Here is a 25038-nt window from a genome sequence, read left to right as displayed (position 1 = left end):
GACCAGCGTCGAGCGTTCAGCTTTTTGAGCGTTTTTGACGCCCAAAACACGCTTGGTCTGAACACACCGTTACTCTTACGTTCCTTCTTTGATGTTTTAATCTCAACATGAACCAGATGCTAACTTATTGGTAGCTCTATTATGTTTGTCACAAAGGAAGGATATTCTTTGACTAAGGCATTTATTTGGTCATTTTTACACTGAAGAGTTTGTAAACTCAGTATGATTGGGACCTTGGATCATTTCGGGTGGAACATTCAGATGCTAAAAGTCTTTTTACATCACATTTAGTTAAAGGGTTTAGTGTCTGACTAACGGATCCCCCTCCTCACTGCATCAATAATCACTGAAGACGAAGGCAAGAAAAACTACAAATACAAAGATTCGCTCATCTATGGGTAATTCAGGCCAACATCCGGTCAGTTGGTTCTGCGTCCATCCAACAGACCAGACTTTCTGAGCAAACAGACTCAGATTCATTGGGGACTGATGCACCTTCAGAGAAACCTGCAGGAACTCTTCAGGCAGTAAAATCCAGTCAAGTAGCTGTTGAAATTTATTTCAGAGGCTAAAATAACACCACGATTTCTGGTTTATTCTGTTGATTGTAACTCTGCTGATTGACGCCGAGCTTCTTCTCACATCGCCGGATTATTGTCTCCAGTCATGCATTTAATCAACAACAGAAGGAGACTGTTTTCAGCGGCTTCTGTTACTCATCAGATTCTTGATCCTAAATCATTATTAGCAAACATCTTACAAAGATAAGGCTCTTTCTGAATAAGTAGCTAAACTGGATTTAACTCTGGCTTATTGTCATTTTGTTGCCGCTGGTAAGATTCCTTTTCCCAGCACAACAACAAGACCTGAGATGTTACAGTCGCTGTGACAAAAGCAGCATGAAAACAAATCTGACCATATCGTGGGAAAGCCATCAATAATTGTCTGGGAGTTTGAATCTTACTTCATAATATGGAACTGAAATGCAGGTTTTACTGGTTGCACGGTGAAGCTTGAGGCGGTTTCTAACTGTTCGTCCTGCTGTGGACGTGCAGGACTGGTTGAGAAATATTTCTCGCTCAAGGAAGTGACTTTGTATTGAAGTTTGAACACTTGTTTTTACCCAGCTCTTGTTTATGTTTGTGAGACAAGGATCAGCGCTCTGCATTCCTCACCTTAACGTTCCCTTCAGCTTCCCCCTAAAACACTGCAGCAGTTAAAAAAAAAAAAAAGAGTTTTTGCTTATGAACAATAAGTTGCCAGGCAGTTTAGTGCGGAGGCTGTAAAATATGGCCCCTCAGACACTTCACCGGACACTGGTAGTTTTGACTCATCTGGATTTCCCCTGCATTAGTCACCAACTGGAATACACACACAAGTATGCCCACATATCCCCCGTTGCAGTGCGAGAGTGATTGGCCACAGTGCGGTGTGTGTGACTGACACTCATAATACGGCTCTTCACAGCGCAGGCGGCCACTTCCTCAGCTGCTCCACCAACTGCTCACTGGCATCCTGCATGAAAAGTCCGCGCATTAATGAGCCGGTGTGAACTGGGCTGCATGATGCTTTGGGGACAATGAACACGGAGCTCCGTGGCGGGCTGGCTGCCATCTATGGTTTTGACTGCAGATGCGATTGCAGATTAAAGCGGACTTAACGCTCTCTAACCAGAGCCTTGTGAGAATAATAACCACATTAGACATATGCGCGCTCCTACTGATGACAGCACCAGAGATGTCGCTGACGTAGCCGCCAACTCATAAACACACACATACATCTCAGATGAAGTAATACGGGTACGGTGACCGCTTCCCAACTCCTGAGCCTGAGAGTAATTAATGATGTAAGGCTCTCAGATGTCATTGTGAATATCAGATTTAATGACATCTTGAGGGTCAGCTTGTCCTTGTTATGTTGAGAGGTGGTCGCTGTTGAAGTGTCAGGTTGTTGGAGGGAATCTGCTGTAAAGATAAGATGAAAATCACTGGGAAATGTTACAAGTAGGTTTAAACGGTGGCCTGTTTGTGTCAGTTGTGATTGATCTTTGTTTTTTAGCGGGAAAACTCAACAAGCTGACAACAATAACTGGTATTTCCAGCTGTGACAATGCAGCTTACTGTAACCTCCAGGAAGTTGTTGTTGTGCTTCAGTGTCATAACAAACAAGAAAATAACGTTCCTGCAACACGGAGAAGAGAAAACACAAACTGCTGTGATCTTCTTTTCTTTCGGTATCACTTTCTTCTTTGTTTTACTTCAAGGAAAACGTTGCACTGCTACGACATCGCGCCGGTATGCGGCTTACACACACACCTGCCAGGTAAAGCTGTGGAGATGTAACAGCGATCGGTACATTGTGAGATGGGTTAAATACAGAGCTGGATTTCCATATCGGTATTAAAAATGTAAAATCTGTTAATAAGTTTGCACTTGTAGGTTCACTGTCCAAAAACATGCATGTTGGATAGATAGCGGTTGGAGTGGTTGTCCCTGGATTGTCCCTGTGACCTGTCCACGGTGTTTCCTACCTCCTGCCTCAAGCAACTGGTTTCCACTTAGACGCTGTCAGAACCAGCAGATTGATGATAATGCTTACATAGAAGTGAACTTTTAATGAGACTTCCCAGACTGAAGCATTGAAGAAGCCTTTATGCAACACACAATATTAGAGACAAGTAGTCCATAATATACACAGACTCAGGTATCTTAAAGTGGTGCTATTCTGGTATTTGGAGTTTTCTGAGCTTTCTACAGTGTTACAGTGTTGAATCCTCATCAGACATGTGAACGGCACCGTTTTTTATCACCTAAACACATGTTTGAGTTTGCGTTGAGTTCCAGCACTCTCTCCGTTCAGTTTCCATGGCGACGAAAAATGTGTCATTTTAGAGAGTTTTTTTCTACTTGGAAATCCTTGTGACGTCCCGGGGGATAAGGTTCGGTGATTGGTTACCTTATACTGGTTAACAAGGGCATGTACAAATACATCAGGCGGGTGGAAAACGTGGGATAAAGTTATTTCCAACGATGGCTGGTGAGTTTACCAAAGAGAGACATCCTGCTGCATTCGTTGCTGTGGGTTGCTGTTTTCCACTTCGTTTTCAGGGTCTGATTCAGGTTCAAACATGTAGGGCTGTATGCTATGTGTTGACATTGTATTTTGTTTTTTTTATTGAGTTCATATGAGCCTAATCCTTCTGTTTATGAGATGTTACAATGACGGTGAAAGCAGGTGCGGTGCGCGCTCCCGATGTAGTGCAGTGGCGGGAGGCGGGGCTTAATGCGGAAGAGTCTCAATCCACCCGTTTTGCCTGCAGGCTGATCTGACAGCCTACGGAGAGGGTCGGTCTGAAGTAAATAAAGCCATTTATGACAATAACTCGATCAATCCCAGCACTTCTGGTCTCAGAAATAAAAATAAATTAGCCTGAAATGCACAGAATATTTCCACTTTAACCGAAAATGACTGAATGAGACTCTTTTCTGCTGGAAAATAATATTTAAGACGGACTTGGTGAAAACCACAAGCAAAAGTTTTTGTTTAAAGGGTCAAACTGTGGAGTGTCCACATGTTTAAATCAACAAGTAAGGAAATGGTTCTGAGAAGGTACAGAAACAACACAAGCTGAAGGATGGCATCTCTAACTGCTGTGGTTTGCAGAGATGTCGACCCAAACGCCGAGAATCATCCTTAATAAACCAGGGAACAACTGGGAAGAACTACAAACAACGAACCAGTAAAAAACCGAAACCAACTAATATAAATACACAGAAAACAACAAGTCACATGATAAGCTAAAAGAACCCAGGTGAACTAACTAACAGGGAAAAAGGCAAACAGGAAAAGCAAAGAAAACTACAAAATAAAACAGGAAACCAGAACAAGGACTGCACAAAAAACACCAAACCGTAACGCTAACAGTAGCAGGTTATTATTACATTTATTTCACATCTATTTTACATCTATTTCCTCACTGCTTAGTCTGATTAAAGCTGGAGTGTATCAGTAATCCGTTTATTACATATATTATGGTTATAATGGAGGGAGGCTCGAACAGTGGCCTTTCTGTGTGGAGACGGCATGTTCTCCCCGTGTATGTGTGGGTTCTGTCCGGGTTCTCCGGCTTCCTCCAACGGTCCAAAGACATGCAACTGGTTACTCTAAATCAGTGTTTCTCAGTTCCGGTCCTCAGGCCCCCCCACTCTGCATGTGTTACAGGCAACCCTACCTTAACACACCAGAATGAAATAAAGGTTCGTCAACAGGCTGCAAAGAACTTGATGAGGAAGTTCAATAATCTGACTCAGGTGCTTTGGAGGACGATCATGTCTAAAACATGCAGGGCGGGGGGGCCAGAGGACCGGAACGGAGAAACACTGATCTAAACTGACCCGAGGAGTGAGTGTGTCTGTGTGTGAGTAGTTGTTTGTCCCTCTATGTTGGTACTTCTTCTTTTTTTCTTCTTCTTCTTCTACTTATTATTAAATATTTTATGGTACAACATGGTATTTATATGACTATAATAATGATATTTGTCATAATTTATGAGGATGGAGAAAGGCAGGAATAAGTTTCTTCCCAAGGTTTATTTATATTAGGTTTATTTTCTCTTTGTTCTCCTTAATGCTAAAATAAACTGTCAAATCATCCATCAGTTGTTCAGTGTCACTGAAACAGCGGGGGCTTACGCAGGTGTAAGGGTTAACCTGATGATGAAATCCACTTGATTTATTGTCTTGATGCTGGTACGAAACGTCGAACATTCATTTAAAACATACATTTGGAGTCTTTCAGCCTCAGTAAGTCGCCGCCAGGTTAACATGAACGTCTGCTGTGTCTGTATGTCTGTCTCAGCTGCACTGCAGCCAGTCAGCAGGGAGAATGAGACTGTACATCTTTATTAAAAGTACAAGAGAGCAGCTTAGAGGTTTGTGTTCCCTGGATACACCACATCTATTTATTATCATTCCCCCAGCATGACCCCAACTTTTTATTTTAGCATGCTGATTCATCTGCTGCTCATCCCTGAAAACCACACAAGACCTCTAGGTTTACATTGCCATACTGCTCGGATGGGAAGGAGCTTCAGCGTGCACGGTCCCTGTGCATGCCAAGATAAGAGTTTATGTCGGCGACTTGTAAAAGAAAAGTATTCCGCTTGTCTGTTTGCGTCTGCTCAGTCTCAACGGGGATTCTCTGGCTGATTTATTTCCTCCATGTCAACCTGCATCTCTACAGATGTCTGAGGTCTGAGCCGAAGAGGAGGTTTCACTTCCTTAAAGCCAAACCTTTAGGTGTTTTCTGATGTCTCTCCCACTCAAATCTTTTAGCTTGATTAGCTCAGAGTTAACAGTTGTGGCTTTGAGGGGGGGGGTTCATGAGAATATTTAGAAAGTTTGAATCCTCATGGGCCTCGCTGAGAAGTGTGACGCAACTGAAGGGTGAAAAAACCGCTCAGGAAAATGGGTGGAAATGTCAGAGCAGGCATGGAGGGCAGGGAAGAAGAAGAGCTCCTCAGGACGGGGGGGGTAGTTTGGCTCTGGGTTGGAGGGGGTGCAGGGGTCAAATGTAGTTGCTCGATATCTATATCCTAGCAACAGAGAGTGAGTGATATCTTACACAACGGGAGCAGGGGATTGGTCAGAGAGCTGAGCCAAGCTCCTCCTATTTGTAGGGCAGCCGAAGAAAAAATACCTAAATTCAAAACATCTCTGAAAGTTTCTCCACTCTGCACTGTACCCTCCAGCACTTTAATCCAGGCTGGTTGATTATTTATTTGAATGTATGTACAGATATTTAGCTTCTTTCCGTTTGTTTTTGTTGTTTTGATGAGTTGCGTTTAGTCTTGTGTAGCTCAGGCAGGTTACTCATACACGCACCTCGGTGACATGCTGGTCAGTCTGAAGTGAAGTTTTGGCATGACAACATGAATTCACCTTACACAGCTGTGCAGTATTACCCAGAGTTTCCCTTTTATCGGTAAGTACTCGCAAACTGTTGGAACTGATGACTTACAGACAAGCATACTGATACTGTGTGGTCAGGAGGATTTCCCACCTGCTTGTTGAAGATGAGTTTGCTAAACAACATGTGCTGCAGGGAGAACTTTATTACCTTTTAGCCTTGTAAATAATATTACAGTTAGAAGCTGAGACTCTTCCTGCTCTGCTAATCCTGCTGGTCTGAAAGGTCCAAAAAGACCCGAGAACAGTTGCATCTGCCTGGATCCTCAGCTGCTGCGCCGTCCGGATATATTTATATGTGGCATACTTACGGCAAGTATGACTGGAGGGTAGTCAGGGCTACTAACAGATTGATTATACAACAACCCAAGTATTGGATTTTATTTGGAATATATGGCCTGATTTCATGCAGAATGTGCTGGATGACTGAATTTAATCTGGTGCATTTCAGTCGGTCACTGCACAGGACAGTAATTTTAGTGTCTGGACTTCAAAGTTCCTTTTATATATCTAGTAAGGCTGTGATGATAATAATTATTATCTTGTAGCTTCTATTTAAAACTGTGAAAACACAAAAATGGAATATAAAACAAAAGAATAAATATTAAAGAAAAATAAATAATAATTAAACTAAATAATAAAATCACACATCTCTCTTTCTATCTATCTATCTATCTATCTATCTATCTATCTATCTATCTATCTATCTATCTATCTATCTATCTATCTATCTATCTATCTATCTATCTATCTATCTATCTATCTATCTATCTTTCTATCTATCTATCAGGGGTGGGAAAATCGAATGTAAAAATTGAAAATCAAGATTTTTTTGCTTCACAATTTCAAAATTGATTTTTTTTTTCAAACAAATAAAAATAATCCATTATAAAATTTTTGTAGTTTTTATTGTTTTTATTGATCTTTTTACTTGTCTTCTGGGGCGTTAAAGCAGCAGAATGATGATCTGGCTACTGGGTTGTTTTTTCCTGTTTTAAATCAAGAAAATTAAGAGCAAAAAAATATTTTATACATTTATTTTGTTTTTAATCTACAAAAATCAGCAATATCAAAGAATTGTGAGAATCCCAATTTAAATCGAAACGGCACCCAAAGAAATCGTAATCGAATCGGGACAACAGCATATCGTCACAGCCCTACTATCTATCTATCTATCTATCTATCTATCTATCTATCTATCTATCTATCTATCTATCTATCTATCTATCTATCTATCTATCTATCTATCTATCTGTCTATCGATCTATCTGTCTATCGATCTATCTATCTATCTATCTATCTATCTATCTATCTATCTATCTATCTATCTATCTATCTATCTGTCTATCGATCTATCTGTCTATCGATCTATCTATCTATCTATCTGTCTATCTATCTATCTATCTATTTATCGATCTATCTATCTATCTGTCTATCTATCTATCTATTTATCGATCTATCTATCTATCTATCTATCTGTCTATCTGTCTATCTATCTGTCTATCTGTCTATCTATCTGTCTATCTATCTGTCTATCTATCTATCTATCTATCTATCTATCTATCTGTCTATCTGTCTATCTATCTGTCTATCTATCTATCTATCTACCTATCTATCTATCTACCTATCTATCTATCTATCTATCTATCTATCTATTTATCGATCTATCTATCTATCTATCTATCTATCTATCTATCTATCTGTCTATCTATCTATCTATCTATCTATTTATCGATCTGTCTATCTATCTATCTATCTGTCTATCTATCTATCTATCTGTCTATCTATCTATCTATCTATCTATCTATCTATCTGTCTATCTGTCTATCTATCTATCTATCTATCTATCTATCTATCTATCTGTCTGTCTGTCTATCTGTCTATCTATCTATCTATCTGTCTGTCTATCTGTCTATCTATCTATCTATTTATCGATCTGTCTATCTATCTATCTATCTGTCTATCTATCTATCTATCTGTCTATCTATCTATCTATCTATCTATCTATCTGTCTGTCTATCTGTCTATCTATCTATCTATCTATCTATCTGTCTATCTGTCTATCTGTCTATCTATCTATCTATTTATCTATCTGTCTATCTGTCTATCTGTCTATCTATCTATCTATTTATCGATCGATCTATCTATCTATCTATTTATCGATCTATCTATCTATCTATCTATCTATCTATCTATCTATCTATCTATCTGTCTATCTGTCTATCTATCTATCTTTGTTATATTTGCTTATTTTTTGAAGAAACAAAAGTTTTATATCACTTATGTGCTTTGACACTCTTCTGACCCACAGATTCTTCGCTCTCATCCTGTTTTTCTTTTTTTTTTTTTTTACAACTGTTGCATTTCTACGAAACTTAAGGGGACAGGAGGAGGAGGAGGAGAAACTTTGGGGCTTTCTGTTGTTTAGCAGTCATGTCCCTCTTCCAGCCGTGGTTGACAGATGAGGGGGAGAGGGTCTTAGGACTTTGAAAAGTGATTAATAATGACACCGGAGAAGGGCCCCGATCGACTGGGCTGTTTGTTTTGATTGCATTTTCATCGGTTGGTGTGCCCAACCTGCCAAGAGACAATGGCCGTCCCTGTTTAGTGCTGACCTCTGTCCCTGTCTCGTCTGCAGGCGCTGCTCTGTGTTTAAGTGGAGGCTGAACAGCCTTTGCCTTGGGCTATCTGAAAAACACTCTGAGTAACCAGACACTGAAAAGCAGACAAATAGCAGCCAGCAAAAGAACAAAATCACCCAGCCAAGTGATGCTGCAGTTAAACCAAACAGTTATGTTAAACAAGCAAGAACTGACTTTTATTTTTTGTAGAATTAGTTTCTAAGTTCGGGTTTAAATGACATAATGCATGTGTGCTGGAGTTAAGTCATGCAGAATCGATCTGTTGCTTCATGTTCGTCATCACCTCCATTAGAATCTCAATCATTTAAACACTCAGAAAGACTGAAAAGCAGATGAAGAGATGAGGCGAAAGTGACAATATTTACCTTACTTTTATTTAAAACACATATAGTCTCAAACCGAATGAAGGCTTGAATGTCAGTAGTTTTACTGTTCACATGTGAAATATATTGTCAGTGTTTTAAAATGTTTGTGCCGTGTGTCTAAACCTCTTTATATACTCTCTAAATCTCTTTATATACGGTCTATGGTCTAAACCTGATGCACAGCACTGCTGATAATATTCTGGTCAATAGACAAATTAAGGTGGTGATTACAGCCGGACAACAGTTTTATCTTACAACCCCAATAGAATAAAAAATAATAAATAAATAAATGAATGAATGGATGAATAAATAAATAATTTTCTCTCACTTCAGATAACTTTGTGACATGATGTGCCTGTCACCTGCTCCTGTTCTTACACAATAGATTAAATGTGTAAATTTAGTTATTTATTTAAACTGCTGAGTAAACTTATTGAAAGGAAACTTATTTCACCATATTGGAAAACAAACTTATAAAATATTATCTTATTAAATAAATAAATAAACGAATAAATAAAACATTTTCTCTGACTGCAGATTACTTAATGACTTTATGTACTTGTCACCTGCACCTGTTCTTATACAGTAAATTAAATGTGTAAATTTATTTATTCATCTGTTTATTTATTTATTTCTATTGCTAAGTAAGCTTATTGAAATGAAACTTATTTCACAATCTGGGAACCCAAACTTACTAAATATTATAATGATATTTATTATAATATTTATTAAATAAATAAATAAATAAGTCAGCCGCCATCTTTGCTTGCCTCGCGCTTCGCTCTGCTTTGACACCATCTAACACCTGTAAGACGTCAGCAGACGCGCAGGACAGACGGCTCTCCTGCCGTGGGATTATTAAAGTTATTAAATTGATCTGTTTATTTAATAGAGATGGTGAATGAGATATAAAAGTTTTATTTGTGTCTTTATGAAGCATAAAGGTGCAAACGGAGGACAGCAGGTGTGTTCATTTGTGCAAAACGACTTTATCTGGCTGATATTTCCAAATAATTTGCTTCATACGTGTTATTAAATCCACCTAAAATACTATAAAATAAAATATATTTAATTGAAGAAATTGTGTCTACTTTTAGCTCGCTACCTTACTGGTTTATGTTCCTTAGTAACTTATAATTAACTGAATTTCTCTGTTTTAATTGACCTAAGTGGTAAAGATGTAGAAGTAAATGTGTATTTCTTACTTCCTCTAAATGTTCAGTGATAATATTTGATCACCAAATACCTTGACATAACTGTAAGATATGTCGGATAAATAGACAGATGCATCTAGTCATTAAGTAAAGGAAAATAAAACTATAACACTGTTGTCATTTCTTTTAAATCGTTATAGCTTTCCAAATCTAATGTTTATTTACTTACCTGGTTATTTCAGCAGGGACATTATACTTTAATAGATAAAGTTAGCCATGGAGTGTGTGTTTTCATCTGCAGTCTCTGGAAAGAATAAAAGAAAGTGAGAAAAACAACAGAAAAATATCAGAAATATAAAACAACAAATAAAAGCATCTACATGTCCTGAGTTTATTGAATACTATATTACATCTATAATATCTTTTTGAGCTTTTACAAACTCAGCTTGTCTCTCTGGCTTCTACAGTGTGGTGTGTGTGTGTGTGTGTGTGTGTGTGTGTGTGTGTGTGTGTGTGTGTGTGTGTGTGTGTGTGTGTGTGTGTGTGTGTGTGTGAGTGTGTGTCTTCAGCATAAGTTGAATTATTTGCTTCATTAGATATGCCTGTGTTTGTAAGTAAGGTATTAATATCATTCATCACACAACGTTGGGGAATTCCAAAACCTAAAATAGTGCCAGCTTCAGATTATGGCCACGGCATCGAGCCACCTCCTCCTGAGCGCGTCCAGCTGTACACATACCAGAAGTATATAGACGGTGGGGGGAATTCCGGCTGTCTCAGCCTGCAGCGTGCGCCGCTTCAGCAGGAACAATGGCAGGCCCAGCTCTGAAGCAGGTGTAAAGTTTCAAGGGAGCAGGTCAAAGTGCCTCTGTCTGAATGGTGCATAATCACCATTATGTGTAGTACAAATATTCAGCATTATGCAGGCTGACTTCTTCACAATAGAAGTGCTCTTCATGAATGGCTGCCAGCAGGACTCCTCCTCCTGTCTTCCCCTGGCTGGGTGGCCTGATCTCAGCCCTGCACTTCAACTTTTATCTTCAATGTTTGCTGACAGCGCAACTTTGAAAACTACCCATTAAAATAGTTCTGCTTTTTTCTTACAATAAAAGTAAGGTTGTTTATTTGGAATAAGTGTCTCATGAAGCGATCACAGCTGATACATGATGTCTGTGCAGACGGAAGGACCCTTCGTCCTGGAGAGACAGCTCTTTCCTCGCCAGTATGAATGAAAATCAGTCCGTCACCGGAACCGACATATTCAGCCAAGATGTATTTAACCAACTGTTTGATATGCTGGACCAGTAAGTAAATAGTATACACAAAATAAGTGTTTACTAATAACATGATTAAAAAAAAAAAAATGTCCATCTTGTTTCAGATCTGCGATTCATTCAGTCCAGCCCATTGAGCTGAACTTCAGGGACAGTCCAGCTGATGGGTCTCCAGGAAACACCATTCAGATCAGCATGGACTGCATAACCATGCACGAACCGGATGAGGTTGTTTCTGTAAGTATGCTGTTTCACCACATCACACTGGTATGCTTTACATGCCTTCCTGCCCAGACACGCGATGACCAAACGTAAAAAAACCCAACAAAAATGACATTAAATCAAATCATTCCACATATATCTTAGAGGAAATGTTCTCTACAACCCATAGTTGTCTTGTTTTGGACAGCAGCATCACTGATGTTTCAGTGCTGAATCAGAAACTGATGTCTAAACCTGCTTTTCATTCAACCAGGAATGTTCAGACAGAACACGAAGCCGTTCAGAGAGTTTTTCAGCTGCTGGAAACTCTGCATCTGAGCATCACTTTCAGTCTGATATGGTGGAACTTGTAAATCTCAGTCTTTAAAACAATCTACTTTCACTTTGAATATTTCTGGTGGCGTTTCCGTGTGGTGCATGGCAGCTCAACCACCAGTGAAGCAGGCTGGTTATCTGCTCTCGTCTGACATGTTGTCTGGGAGGAGCTGCTATCTGATTCAGCCTGAGATTTGCTTGACCCAGGTGCCCCCACTCCCTCCACCCTTCTTTCTCCTGAAAACAGTGTTGATGGTGGCGTGTGTGTTTAGACTGTCACGTGACACTTCCTTGTGGAAAAAAAAAAGAGGACCTGATGGTTTAGATGCATCTAAAACCGCAGAGCATCAGTGGAGGGAAGCATCAGCATCTTTTATGGTATTTAGGTGCTCCTTGCTGCAGCTGGTGGTCTTACACTCTAAATCATTCAAGTTTTTGGTTTTTTTAATTAAATAAATCTGTAAAAATGTGATTGAATGACTTGTAGGAGCTGTATGAGCTTCCTTCTGTTTGCCCCACAGTGAGGACATACTCATGTCAGTTCACTTCAGGGATGATGTGTGTGTGTGTGTGTGTGTGTGTGTGTGTGTGTGTTCCCCTCCCTGTACTGGAATGTCGTTGTCCAGCCAGGGAGAGAAAAAATAGCAAATAAAAATTTGGTTTTAGGAGCTGAGTAATGCTACCCTGTGCATCCCCCAAGGGGGCCTGTGCTCTCTTGAACCAGTGATTAATGGCTCCACCCCCACCACCCACTTTCCTTTGCACCAGCGAGAGGCGCGGCTCGATGATTGGCGTGCCAGCAACTCGTGCATTAAGCGGGAGGGGATAAAGAGCTTGCTGCCATGGCGACTTTAAAGTTGATGATCTCAAATCGAGAGTATGCTTTGATTAGACGCTGTGAGCAACTAACCTCACCTTGTTGAAATTTGTTTTTTGTTTTTCCTGTAGCTGCAGGGCAGCAGTTTAACGCTCCCGCTCCCAGCTCTCATCTATCAGTATGTGTCTTCCTCAGGTAGAGGTGGGGGTTGCAAGAAGAGGGTAGAATAACACCGAGGAATGTAGCAGGAATAGTGGCTGCAGAAACGCTATATCCTACCCCAAACAGCTGATTTTACACCAAGATAAAGCTGTGATCAGCTGAGCGTGGAAGATGTTAAGATGATGGGCTGAGATCATCTTCTCAGGTTAAAGTTGAAACATCTCCACTGTGGAGTAGCTCACTCCACACATGGATCCTCTGAGCTGTAATTACTCGCTTGTGTTGGCTAACATGTGACTTCCCTCTCACTCCGTGTTTGTGCACATGAGTTTTTTTTCTTCACTGTTTGCAAAACCAAGCAAAGCAACATTTAATCTTAAAGACGTCTATGAAAAAGAAACTGATGAATGAATGTGAGGCGGTTACATTTTCACGTCACCATTCCAGATTTATCACCATACGTTGTTTTACCCAAACGCCCATCCCCCACTGCATTTAGCTGCATTTGTAGAAATATAAGGTAGCTTTACTTTCCTGCCTACAGGGGAAGTTTTACTACTAGTTTTCACAGCTAGTTTTGCAGAGGAGCGTAGCATCGAGTCTCATTTACATAATTACATTTTAGAAAAAGTTTTGCTGTATCATACTTTTTACTTTTACTTAAGTAAAATTGTGAAGAAATGCTACTTTTACTCTGCTTCTTCTCATCTCTCCACTCGTGTGAGTGAATTTTTTTCTAACTCGCCCGTTCAAAAGTCATTTAATCTTGAAATTCAGGATATTGAAGGGCGTGTCTTTTGATTGACAGGTACCCAATCTCCCGCTTCAAGGAAGAAGAACGTAGAACAACCGCAGTTTTTAGCCGGTTGACAACGTGACTTAGCTTTAGCCCACTTACCTCCGTTAGCTGGTTAGCTCCTGTTATCTCGGTTAGCTCTTAGCTACAGGCAGCTCGGAGTTCGCTCGATGTCAATCATCCAGCATGACGCTCACAGCCCCCCTCTCAGCTCCACCTCTTTGCCCATATTTGTATTTTTCAGTCACATGACCACACAAAACCATGAAGAAGAAAAGCAAAACGAGAGTCCAACGTATTCTGACCACTGCAGCTTCCCGTCTGCATGACGTCATCTGACCTGACGGGACTCGAGTCTCCTCCAGACCAGGAGAAACACCAGAGTTGTCCGAGAAATGAAGAAATTCTCCTCAAAGTGGCTTCAGAAAAGAACAGCGAAGCTGCGTCTGTTTGCACTGAAGTGTTACAAACGAGGAGAGTTGAAAGAAAACCTGAGCAGCTTCTATCAAACTCGGCCACCCCAAGTGTTTGAGCTGCTGCTGGAGGATGTCCTGAAGATGCCTGGAAAAACATATCAGTCCATGTTGACATCTAGGAGAGACTGCAGCAAATTAAACATAAAAAGACTCATCTTAAAGAGGAAAAAAATGGATGTTTATGGTGCTAAACTGTTTGAAGAGCCGGCAGCTCCTCTGTTCAGCTGCCGCAGGTTCGAATCCCGGCCTGGAGCGCTCTGCTACAGGTCTCTGAGCTACGGGTCTCTGATCCACCACCCTGTTCAGCAACAGGATCAGAGACCTGAGGAGCCAAAAAAATAATGTCTTTCAGAAATATTTACCTTTTAATATGTTGAAATTTCATCCGTCCAACACACGATGAGACGCCTGGAAAACATGCGGCGACTCAGAGTTCATGGGCAAAATGGAAAGAACGGAAATCACTGAACAGTTCATTTCATCGTATGCAGCATCAGCTCATCAGACTACCTCACATTTTTTATCGAGGAACAAATCAGTGATAAATTCAAACAATCATAAATTATAGAAGTTCAAGATGGTTTTGGAAACTTATCTGTTTAAGTTTTCATTTTTTTTTATCATAAATATTTTCATAAAACATAAATCTGACATTATGGACAGTTACTCAGTACATGAAATGACTTTTGTCATTTCATATAATAGTTTTTAGCCATATAGTGACTTTTAGCCTAAATCAGCCTGTACATATATATATACATATATATGTATATATATATATATATATATATATATATATATATATATATACATATATATATATACATATATATATATATATACATATATATATATACATATATATATATATATACATATATATATATATATATACATATATATATATATATACATATTTGTTCCTGATGAGGAATAGTGGAGTTAGCGACTCCCTGGTCGTACATTTATCTGAACATTAGTTCATATCATCCATTAAGCCCAAATCTGTATTTTTAACAGATTTTTTTCTCTGTATTTATTGTTTCTGAACTGTTTTGTGTCTTTTTTCCATCAGTTGCCACATAAAAATCATGCAGATAAAATGGAAACACACTCGGGGAAACTACTGCTTTAATTTCTTGCTTTTTATTTTGCTGTTGCCGAGACAATACACACACACACACACACACACACACATATAGCCCTGATTTCCTCTCATTCTCCTCTGTGTCACTTTAAAATGTGCATGTGTCTCTCTGTTACGGTTAGCAGCTTTGGTCTTGTGCACGTATTTTCTTTCTTTCTGGCGTTTAAAGGATGACAGCCGAGCAGCAGTTGATGAGGAGGATTTTAAGGAATTGCCACCCAAGCGATGCTCTGTGGCGTGTCATTGACTGCCTGCGTCTGTCGGCGTGGATGGCAGCTTAAGTCAGGTGCCTGTGCCTTCCAGTGACTCCCGCTCGACACCTGATACTAAACTAATCTGGCTGACTTTAGGAACAGGCTCTTAAAAAGGAAAAACTTTGGAGAAGTCTCTTTTGTCTGAGCCCCTGGATCTGCAGATCCCCTGCAGATCTTCAGTTTCATGTTGTGTTTAAGCTGATGTAGTTAGATGTGACCGTACTCAGTCTGTACACAATTCAGGTTAAGTTGATTATCACAAGAGCCTTAGGCTAACACACCTGTCAGAGATCAATTTTATCTCAGTCTTAGATAAAACAGCTTTGTTGGATATCTTAGTGGGAATAAATGACCAGAGTCCCGTTCCTCTAGAATAATGTTGTTCTGTATTTACTACAGCAGAACCCTGAGACTGAGGACTCTAACTTCCTCTTAAACAGTGTTGTTTTAACATAATTAGAAGTTTGTTTAGATAAACTAATTAGCACTCTGACAAGGTTTGGCCTGGCTCTCGGTGCGGCCCTGGTCCCCGGGAGCCCTGTGGGTTGAGCTCTTTCTAGTGTTGATTTGCCTTTTGTGGCAGGTTGACCTGCAGGCCCGTAGCCCCCAGTCCTGAACAGGGTGTGTCTGGTGATTGGAGACGCTGAATTCACATCATAGCTTGAGTTTTTTTAGGGGCCCTCAAATCATTCTGACCACAGGGCAACATTTAGCCTTCCAGCTGCGGCCCAGCTCCCTCTCATTCACTCATGCTTCTGTCCACACAGTTACTGTACACCATGGTTACTTTTTATTTCACTTCATTTCATTTTATTTTATTTTATTTTATTTTATTTTATTTTCACTCATTATCCTATCTACTTAGTCTGGTAATGGGTCGCAGGGAAGCTGGATCCTATCCCTGAAGTCTGTCGGCAAAAGGCAGGGTACACCCTGGACAGCTCGCCAGTCCATTTTATTTTCTTTTATTTTATTTTATTTTATTTATTTTATTTGTTTATTTATTTATTATTTATTTATTAATCTATTTATTTTATTTTATTTGTTTATTTATTATTATTTATTTATTAATCTATTTATTTTATTTTATTTTATTTATTTTATTTTATATATTTATTAAAAACAGTAAAGTGATTTCCATAGCACTTAAAGAGTTTTTAAAAATCTTTAATTTGGAGGATAAAAACCAACAACAACAGTTAATAAGTGATAGACTGTAAACATCTTAATTTCCTGGTGACTCTAAAGTCCAGGTCAAAGCGCTCCTGCTACAGGCCGAATGGTTTCTGTTAGCCATCTCTCAGGCTGGACGCAGGAGGCAGGATGCAGGATGCAGGATGCAGGAGGCAGGACGCAGGAGGCAGGAGGCAGGACGCAGGACGCAGGAGGCAGGATGCAGGATGCAGGACGAAGGACGCAGGAGGCAGGATGCAGGAGGCAGGAGGCAGGATGCAGGACGCAGGAGGCAGGAGGCAGGAGGCAGGATGCAGGACGAAGGACGCAGGAGGCAGGATGCAGGAGGCAGGAGGCAGGATGCAGGACGCAGGAGGCAGGACGAAGGACGCAGGAGGCAGGAGGCAGGATGCAGGACGAAGGACGCAGGAGGCAGGATGCAGGACGAAGGACGCAGGAGGCAGGACGAAGGACGCAGGAGGCAGGAGGCAGGACGCAGGAGGCAGGACGAAGGACGCAGGAGGCAGGAGGCAGGATGCAGGATGCAGGATGCAGGAGGCAGGACGCAGGAGGCAGGAGGCAGGACGCAGGACGCAGGAGGCAGGATGCAGGATGCAGGACGAAGGACGCAGGAGGCAGGATGCAGGATGCAGGAGGCAGGAGGCAGGAGGCAGGATGCAGGACGAAGGACGCAGGAGGCAGGATGCAGGAGGCAGGAGGCAGGATGCAGGACGCAGGAGGCAGGACGAAGGACGCAGGAGGCAGGAGGCAGGATGCAGGACGAAGGACGCAGGAGGCAGGATGCAGGACGAAGGACGCAGGAGGCAGGACGAAGGACGCAGGAGGCAGGAGGCAGGACGCAGGAGGCAGGACGAAGGACGCAGGAGGCAGGAGGCAGGATGCAGGATGCAGGATGCAGGAGGCAGGACGCAGGAGGCAGGAGGCAGGACGCAGGACGCAGGAGGCAGGATGCAGGATGCAGGACGAAGGACGCAGGAGGCAGGATGCAGGATGCAGGAGGCAGGAGGCAGGAGGCAGGATGCAGGACGAAGGACGCAGGAGGCAGGATGCAGGAGGCAGGAGGCAGGATGCAGGACGCAGGAGGCAGGACGAAGGACGCAGGAGGCAGGAGGCAGGATGCAGGACGAAGGACGCAGGAGGCAGGATGCAGGACGAAGGACGCAGGAGGCAGGACGAAGGACGCAGGAGGCAGGAGGCAGGACGCAGGAGGCAGGACGAAGGACGCAGGAGGCAGGAGGCAGGATGCAGGATGCAGGATGCAGGACGCAGGAGGAAGGATGCAGGAGGCAGGAGGCAGGAGGCAGGAGGCAGGAGGCAGGATGCAGGATGCAGGATGCAGGAGGCAGGAGGCAGGACGCAGGACGCAGGACGCAGGACGCAGGATGCAGGACGCAGGAGGCAGGATGCAGGAGGCAGGACGAAGGACGCAGGAGGCAGGAGGCAGGAGGCAGGAGGCAGGAGGCAGGAGGCAGGAGGCAGGAGGCAGGAGGCAGGACGCAGGACGCAGGACGCAGGAGGCAGGAGGCAGGAGGCAGGACGCAGGACGCAGGACGCAGGACGCAGGAGGCAGGAGGCAGGACGCAGGAGGCAGGAGGCAGGAGGCAGGACGCAGGACGCAGGAGGCAGGAGGCAGGACGCAGGACGCAGGAGGCAGGAGGCAGGACGCAGGAGGCAGGAGGCAGGACGCAGGAGGCAGGAGGCAGGACGCAGGAGGCAGGAGGCAGGACGCAGGAGGCAGGAGGCAGGACGCAGGAGGCAGGATGCAGGAGGCAGGACGCAGGAGGCAGGACGCAGGAGGCAGGACGCAGGAGGCAGGAGGCAGGATGCAGGATGCAGGAGGCAGGAGGCAGGACGCAGGAGGCAGGAGGCACACGAGTCTTCTTCATGTGGTCAGTTGTAACGAAGCTTTCCCAGGTACAACAGAACTAGTCGCTCAGCTCCGCCACCATCACAGCATCTGAAAGACAATGCCTGTTTGCAAACAGATCTACAGCAGTTATCTCTGTAGATACAAGCAGTCTACAGGAGTCACATTGTTTTCCTGGGGCCTCCCCGTTCCCTCTGATTATGGGCTGCCATGGGGAGCGATTCTTATGCAAACTAGAACCGTTCTCCCAGCCTCAGACTGCAGCTCTGCAGCCGGGAGCCAGACGACGGCTCTAAACTTCTTCCTCCTGTTTCTGCATCTCCCATCAAATGCTTTTTTATCATATATAAAAAAATATTTCTTATTATATTCTGCAGCAATTTATTGCAAGATAATTTTCGGACATGTTACAGTTCATGTCTTTGTCTGTATTTTATCCGACAGCCGCACCTTTAACATTAAATAAAATCCTAAATGAAGTTTAATGGCTGGACATGAACATAGAAAGCAAATATCCAGAGTCGTTTGTCTTCCAGCTCTTATACCCGAGATGTTTAAAGGCAGCCTAAGGAGCGGGTGCTTTTCCTGGGGAAGGGTGTGGACTCGTATTGGACAGGTAGCTCCTTAGACCCTCCCCTTTCTTCCAGGTATATATGAAGTTCCCATAGATACCTATAGAGGCTTCTGCTTGTCCACTTTGCATCTGTAGTCCTCATCACTCCTCTTAGAGTGAAGGAAAGAGATTTGTGGAATCCTGGAGCCAGTGGAGCAAACAGCAGCAGCTCTGCTCAATCTCAGCGCCAACATGTTGTACCTGGAGACGGGGTCCACCACATCTTACGAGGTAAGATCACCAGAGAAGCTGCGCCGAGGCCTCAGACGTCGGCCCTTTGCTTTCGCTCATTCCCCATCCTCCATGAAATGAAAGACGTTACACCTACTTTTTATTGTCTTATTTCTCTGTAGCATTATCATGGTTTATGTTTCTGGAGCTTTAACCAAAATATTTATTGTTTATTAAGCAGGCAGCATTAAATACCCAACAAATACACGTTATTAGCAGAAAATAATCCAAAAGAAGAATTATTACTTTGTTTTCACGTCTTTACTGAGGTGGTTAGTGTGTGTGTCTTTGTGCACATCTGATTGTGTGTGTGTGTGTGTGTGTGTGTGTGAGTGTGTGTGTGGCTGTTCACAGAGCAGGGGAATGTAAACACCTGGAAATCTGAATATTTGCATCTTGTGAAATGGCTGCTGTCTGGTCATGGATTTAGTCTGATGATGTTATCTACCTGGCTGTTGTTCAGTTGCTCTAAAATCTGCCTTTATGGGGATTTAGAGGCTTTTTTTGAGTTTCTCTGCAGGGTCTATCATAGAAACCATCAGTAAACAATGCCGCACATTTCAGACAGAAGCTGCATCATGAACGCTGTTTTCATCTGCTACACAAAACGTCAAACTAGTTTAATCTTTTGTTAGAAACAAAATAAAGCAAATAGTGTTTGTTGGATCCAACAAAAAGCAGTCATTTCTGTTATTTTATTTATCTCAGGAGTTGTTTTTTATTGTCTTTTATTAGAGAAGGCCCCAAACAGCCTTCTCTAAATAATTAAAAAAAAAAAAAACGGCTAAAAATATGGTTTCTTTTTTTTTTACCCTCAACTTGTCAAAACAACCAGAAAACTTTTTTTTTTTTTTTTTTAAAGTTTAATTTGTGCTTTCAGTTTGAGTCATTATTCACATTGATCTAATGAGTGTGTAATGCTCATGTACTGCCTTGTCGCTGAAATCTTTGGCTGGTCGTCCAGATTTCTATCTTTCATCAGTCTAACTCTCCATCCGAACGGGGGAGCAGTGATAGATGCTCAGATTGCAGGTTGCAGATAGCAGGTGTGTCAGGTCCCTGTCTTTTAAGTTGTTGAGCAGGGGGTCTTTAAGTGGTGTCCGGCTCAGTACCTCCAGTGTGTGAGGTATCGGGTTCCTCCACCCCCAGTCTCCAGGGAGCCGCTGCAGCCATTAGAATGGGGCTGGCCAGGCGCTGCTGTTTAGTTCAGAGTCGTAATTGCTTTAATGGTATGTTGATGTAGATACAATCACCTGCTCTGCCCACCCCAGCAGGTATGGCTGCAGATAGACCCCCGCCCAGACCCTTGTTGAGCTTTTAATGCCTCCCTACCCTGTGGTCACTCGTCACAGTCCTGTAGATGCTCTTATACGCTGTCCCAGAGAATGTAGAGCAGGTCTCTATAGAGGCTGGAATGGGAGCATTTCCCCCTCAGGCCAGGTCTGCTTGTTGTCTCTTCAGAGTTTTATCACTCTGCTCTAAAACAGCAGCAACAAGAAATGTGCAGAAATGATGGACTTTAATCTGTTTTTTTGTTGGTTTTAAACACATGTTCTGTGAATAGTCTGTTGTTTTATCTGGAGTTTCTGCCTGAAAACTGCTCATAAAATAACAAAATCTCTGCTAAAGACAGTCAGAAGTTTGTCTTCAGCCAAAGTAAAGTTGATGCATTCTTTTGCTCATGAGACCATCAGTAAATACGACACAAGGAATGGAGTAATTTAATGTGTTAGTGTGTCATTCCAGAGAGCAACGTGATGGCCCGAGCAGTGACTTCTAAATCAGTGCTGCCGTGTGTATTTTAGATATCTCTGATATGTGTTGTGGATAACTCAGATTCTTACATTGCAGCGAACATTCAATCACTGTAAAGGTCAGCCGTGTCCTTTTCCTTCTGGGCTGAAACGGTTGGCTCAGCATTCATCACGGACGGAGAAACGAGCTTACGAGCCTCAAACAGACAGCGCAGCCTTTCACAAACTTTATTAAAGGCTTTTGAGGATGTCAAGGTTGCTGATTTACTGCGCTTCTACTTAGCAGCGCAACATCCCAAAGGCCCGAACACAGCGCCAGCTATAAACAGGAGGAATTTTTAAGAGCTGTTAAAGCGGTCATTAAATAGTTACTGTATTATGGTGGAATAAGAGCTGATTAGAAGGACGAAAGAAAAACGAAGAAACTCTCTGAAAAAAAGAAATAAATGTCCTGCTTCCAGACAATTAAACATTAAAACGAGGAGTTTGAGGGAGACTTTACTAACTGGTCAATTATGGTTTTATCCTCATCTTTGATCCTGATTTTCATGTGGACCACGTTGCTTTTATCTGTGTTTGGTCTCCAGCCAGCGTCAACCTTTTCTTTAGAATAATAATTTGGCATTGATAATTGGTGCCTGTCACATCCACCGTAGCAGCGCCTGCATCAGAAACTGGGGGGGCGGAGGGGGGGGGGGGGTTGGCTGTGTCATCCCACTACCTGAAAGCTTCAGTGGAATTACGCCACAGTTCAAAAGAATCGCTCTGATATCTCATCAGGATCTCAGATACAGGAAAAAGCTCCAAACAGGAAATGAGAGTGATCCTGGGAATTCTTTAAAATATTATTTTCCTCTTGCAGACTGAAGGAAGTTGTTCGCTTTCCTTATTTTTTTTAGCACTTTTTCTTCTCTAAACCTTTTGACCCAAAACCTTTTCAATGCATTTGTGTGATCAGCTCTTTGTGGAAGTTTCCCCCTGCTAAAGGCTGGAGGGTCTCCAACAGAAAAGAGCTTTTTTCTCTCTTTAGTGTGTGTGTGTGTGTGTGTGTGTGTGTGTGTGTGTGTGTGTGTGTGTGTGTGTGTGCTTCCCATTCACAAAACACTTGTCTTCTAACACCTGCATGCCCTGCATAATTGTTCTCCAGACAAGCTCCTATAAGCTCTGGTGTCATTGTTTCCGGCTCCACACACACACAGTGAGTGTGTGTGTGGAGCCATCTACACAGTCACCTCGCCTGCAGAGCTGTTGCACAAATGTTAAGGTTGACTCAGATGACCTCCCTCAGATGTGTGTGTCTCATCCAACTGACTGACTGCTTCCTCCTGTGTGGATCTGTGAGCAATAAGAACACTGCTGACTCTTAAGTCTCTACTTCAGTATAAAAAATGATGTTTTGTTGGTCATCTGGTGCAACGCTAACACCTGGCAGCACGGTGGGTGTGAGTCGGACAGCTGTGGCGAGCCGTGCTTGAAATAAACAAGAGGCCCTGGAGAGATTAATGGCCGTCTAAAGAGCGAGAGACATGGCACCTCGTCCAGGAATGTGCCGTTTATAAATGGAAAGGAATGGGGTGAATGGCGGAGCAGAGCGAGCAGGAAGGGGCCTGGCGCTGACCCAGGCGTGTTCGCCATCCTCTTTAATTCCATTCCTCCAGTCTGAAGAGTTCTGGTGATGGAGCAGGACGTGTTTGTTGTATCTGTCTCCTCAGTTTTACCGTAGTATCTTACAGATGTTTCCTCCCAAAATCTTCAGCAAGATTTTAAGATTTAAACAAACAAAGGCGAAATAATGATCATTGTAGATAATTCCTTGTGTGTCAAACATGACATGTCATCGCTGAACATGTTCCTTCTCTCTGTTCTGTCTTCAGTCACAGTACACAAACCTGGGGCTCATCAACACAATGGATGGGAACATTCAGAACAGCGGTTCCACCTCCACCAGCCCCTACAACAACGACCACGCGCAGAACAGTGTGACGGCACCATCGCCCTACGCCCAGCCCAGCTCCACCTTCGATGCCCTTTCTCCCTCCCCGGCCATCCCGTCCAACACAGACTACGCCGGCCCCCACACCTTCGATGTGTCCTTCCAGCAGTCCAGCACAGCGAAGTCTGCCACCTGGACGGTAAGACCCCTCCCCAGTTCACGCTGCCAGGCTGGCTTCATATGTTTAGAGTTTGTCTAAATTATGCAAATAGATAAAATGAAATTAGAGTTTTTAAACTAAGAAAACGTTCTGAACTTAAAACATTAACGGAAAAGCAAACATTTACTTTTGGTAAACATTAGGGTAGACGGTTATGTAATGGTAGAAAAATCGCTTATTTCCACCAATTTTTCATAAAATATTCAGTCACTGAAAAATCTTCAGTTAAAGCGTTAAAGCTGATTATTAGGGGCGGGAAAATCAATCGCAAAATCGAATATCGGGATTTTTTAGCTTCACAATTTTAAAAATCGATTTTTTTTTTCTTAAAAAAAATAGATTTTTTTTTTAAATAAATAAAAATCAGTTATAAAGTTTTAGTCATTTTTGTTGTTTTTATTGATCTTTTTGCTTGTCTTCTTGGGCCTTACAGCAGCAGAATGATGGTCTGGCTACTGGGCTGTGTTTTCTAATTTAAATCACGAAAAATGACATTTTTTCCACGTATTTTTTTCTGGTTTTAGTCTACAAAATTCAGCAATATTAAAAAAAAAAAAAATCAGAATCAAATCAAATCAGGACAAAATCATATCATTACAGCCTTACTGATGATGTCCAAGGAGAGCTGATCCACATTCCCAGCCAGATGGAAGAATCTGGAATTAGTTTGCAGCCAGTAAATGTTCAGTTTTCCTGAAGGAAAAATGGGATCTGGGAAACACTGGCAGGCTTCTGATTTATTGAACTGATTAATCTAGCATATGATGATTCAGTCATCAATCTGCCACCTGTCATCACAAGAGGCAGTTGATTGTTAGGTTAGAGGCTAGAGTGACTCTTACCTTTGAACTCCTTATCTCGCTGTCGATGCTTTAGGCAGATTCAGGTGTACGTTGAAGTCCTGCGTTGCACAATTACATCTGGCAAGGAGGAATGTCACTCAAGATGTATGGCTTCAAATCATCACTAAACCTCAGGCATTTTTAGTTAACTTGCTGAAAGAAGCAGCAGGTTGGGTGGTTGGGAGGGGGGGGGGGGGGGGGTCACACACTAAATACACCACAACAGGAGACATTTACTTCCCTGCCCCTAGAAGTTCTCCCACAGCTCTGCTTTAACTGTTTTTTCTGTTTATTCATCACATCAAAATGCATGTTTTCAATCTGTTTTCACACAACTCTGCTAAAGCTCACTGGTGCTTTGTCTATCAGAGGTAAACAAGCTGCTCCAGGCGAGGAGATGCCCTACGCAGCTAGATGTCACCATGTGATGCTCAGTAAACCTACACAACCAGCTCCTCCTGCTCTCTCATTATGCCTGACAGACAGCTGTTGCATCCACCTGCTTTCTTGTTTATGTGTGTAATCTGCACAGCTCCGTGCACGCACGTTCAGCGTGTCAATGCACTCTAGTGGACGACATCCAGCAGGCGACGGGGCTGTAAGATCCCTGCTTCACACGGCATTAAAGATGGAGAGCGGGGCGGTTGAAGCTTCCTCTCATAATTTACTTCCTGCTCACAAATGTCAGCATGAATGAGACGCGTCAAATCATCACGGAGTCCCTCCCTTTGCAAGACATAATGCGCTGAATTAAATACGCCGAGCCTTTCATATAAACTCAGGGAGTGCTCACC

The 25038-nt window shown here is 42.5% G+C and overlaps 1 protein-coding gene across 2 annotated transcripts in view; it reads left to right on the top strand.

Annotated features, from left to right (window-relative positions):
- The first annotated feature begins 5742 nt into the window (after positions 1–5742).
- Positions 5743–25038, top strand: part of tp63 (tumor protein p63) — a 36353-nt gene continuing 17057 nt past the window's right edge. For both annotated transcript variants that reach the window (XM_079245110.1, XM_079245111.1), the window contains exons 1-4: positions 5743–5982; positions 11306–11431; positions 11509–11638; positions 23124–23381. In XM_079245110.1, the coding sequence (XP_079101236.1) occupies positions 5930–5982; positions 11306–11431; positions 11509–11638; positions 23124–23381 (567 nt within the window). In that variant the 5' untranslated portion in view covers positions 5743–5929. The remainder of the gene's footprint in view (positions 5983–11305; positions 11432–11508; positions 11639–23123; positions 23382–25038) is intronic.

This window comes from Telmatherina bonti (genome assembly GCF_933228915.1).
Source record: "Telmatherina bonti genome assembly, chromosome: 8".
Taxonomy (NCBI): Eukaryota; Metazoa; Chordata; class Actinopteri; order Atheriniformes; family Telmatherinidae; genus Telmatherina; species Telmatherina bonti.
Note: the sequence above shows the minus strand (reverse complement) of the source record. Positions and strands in the feature narration are given on the sequence as shown.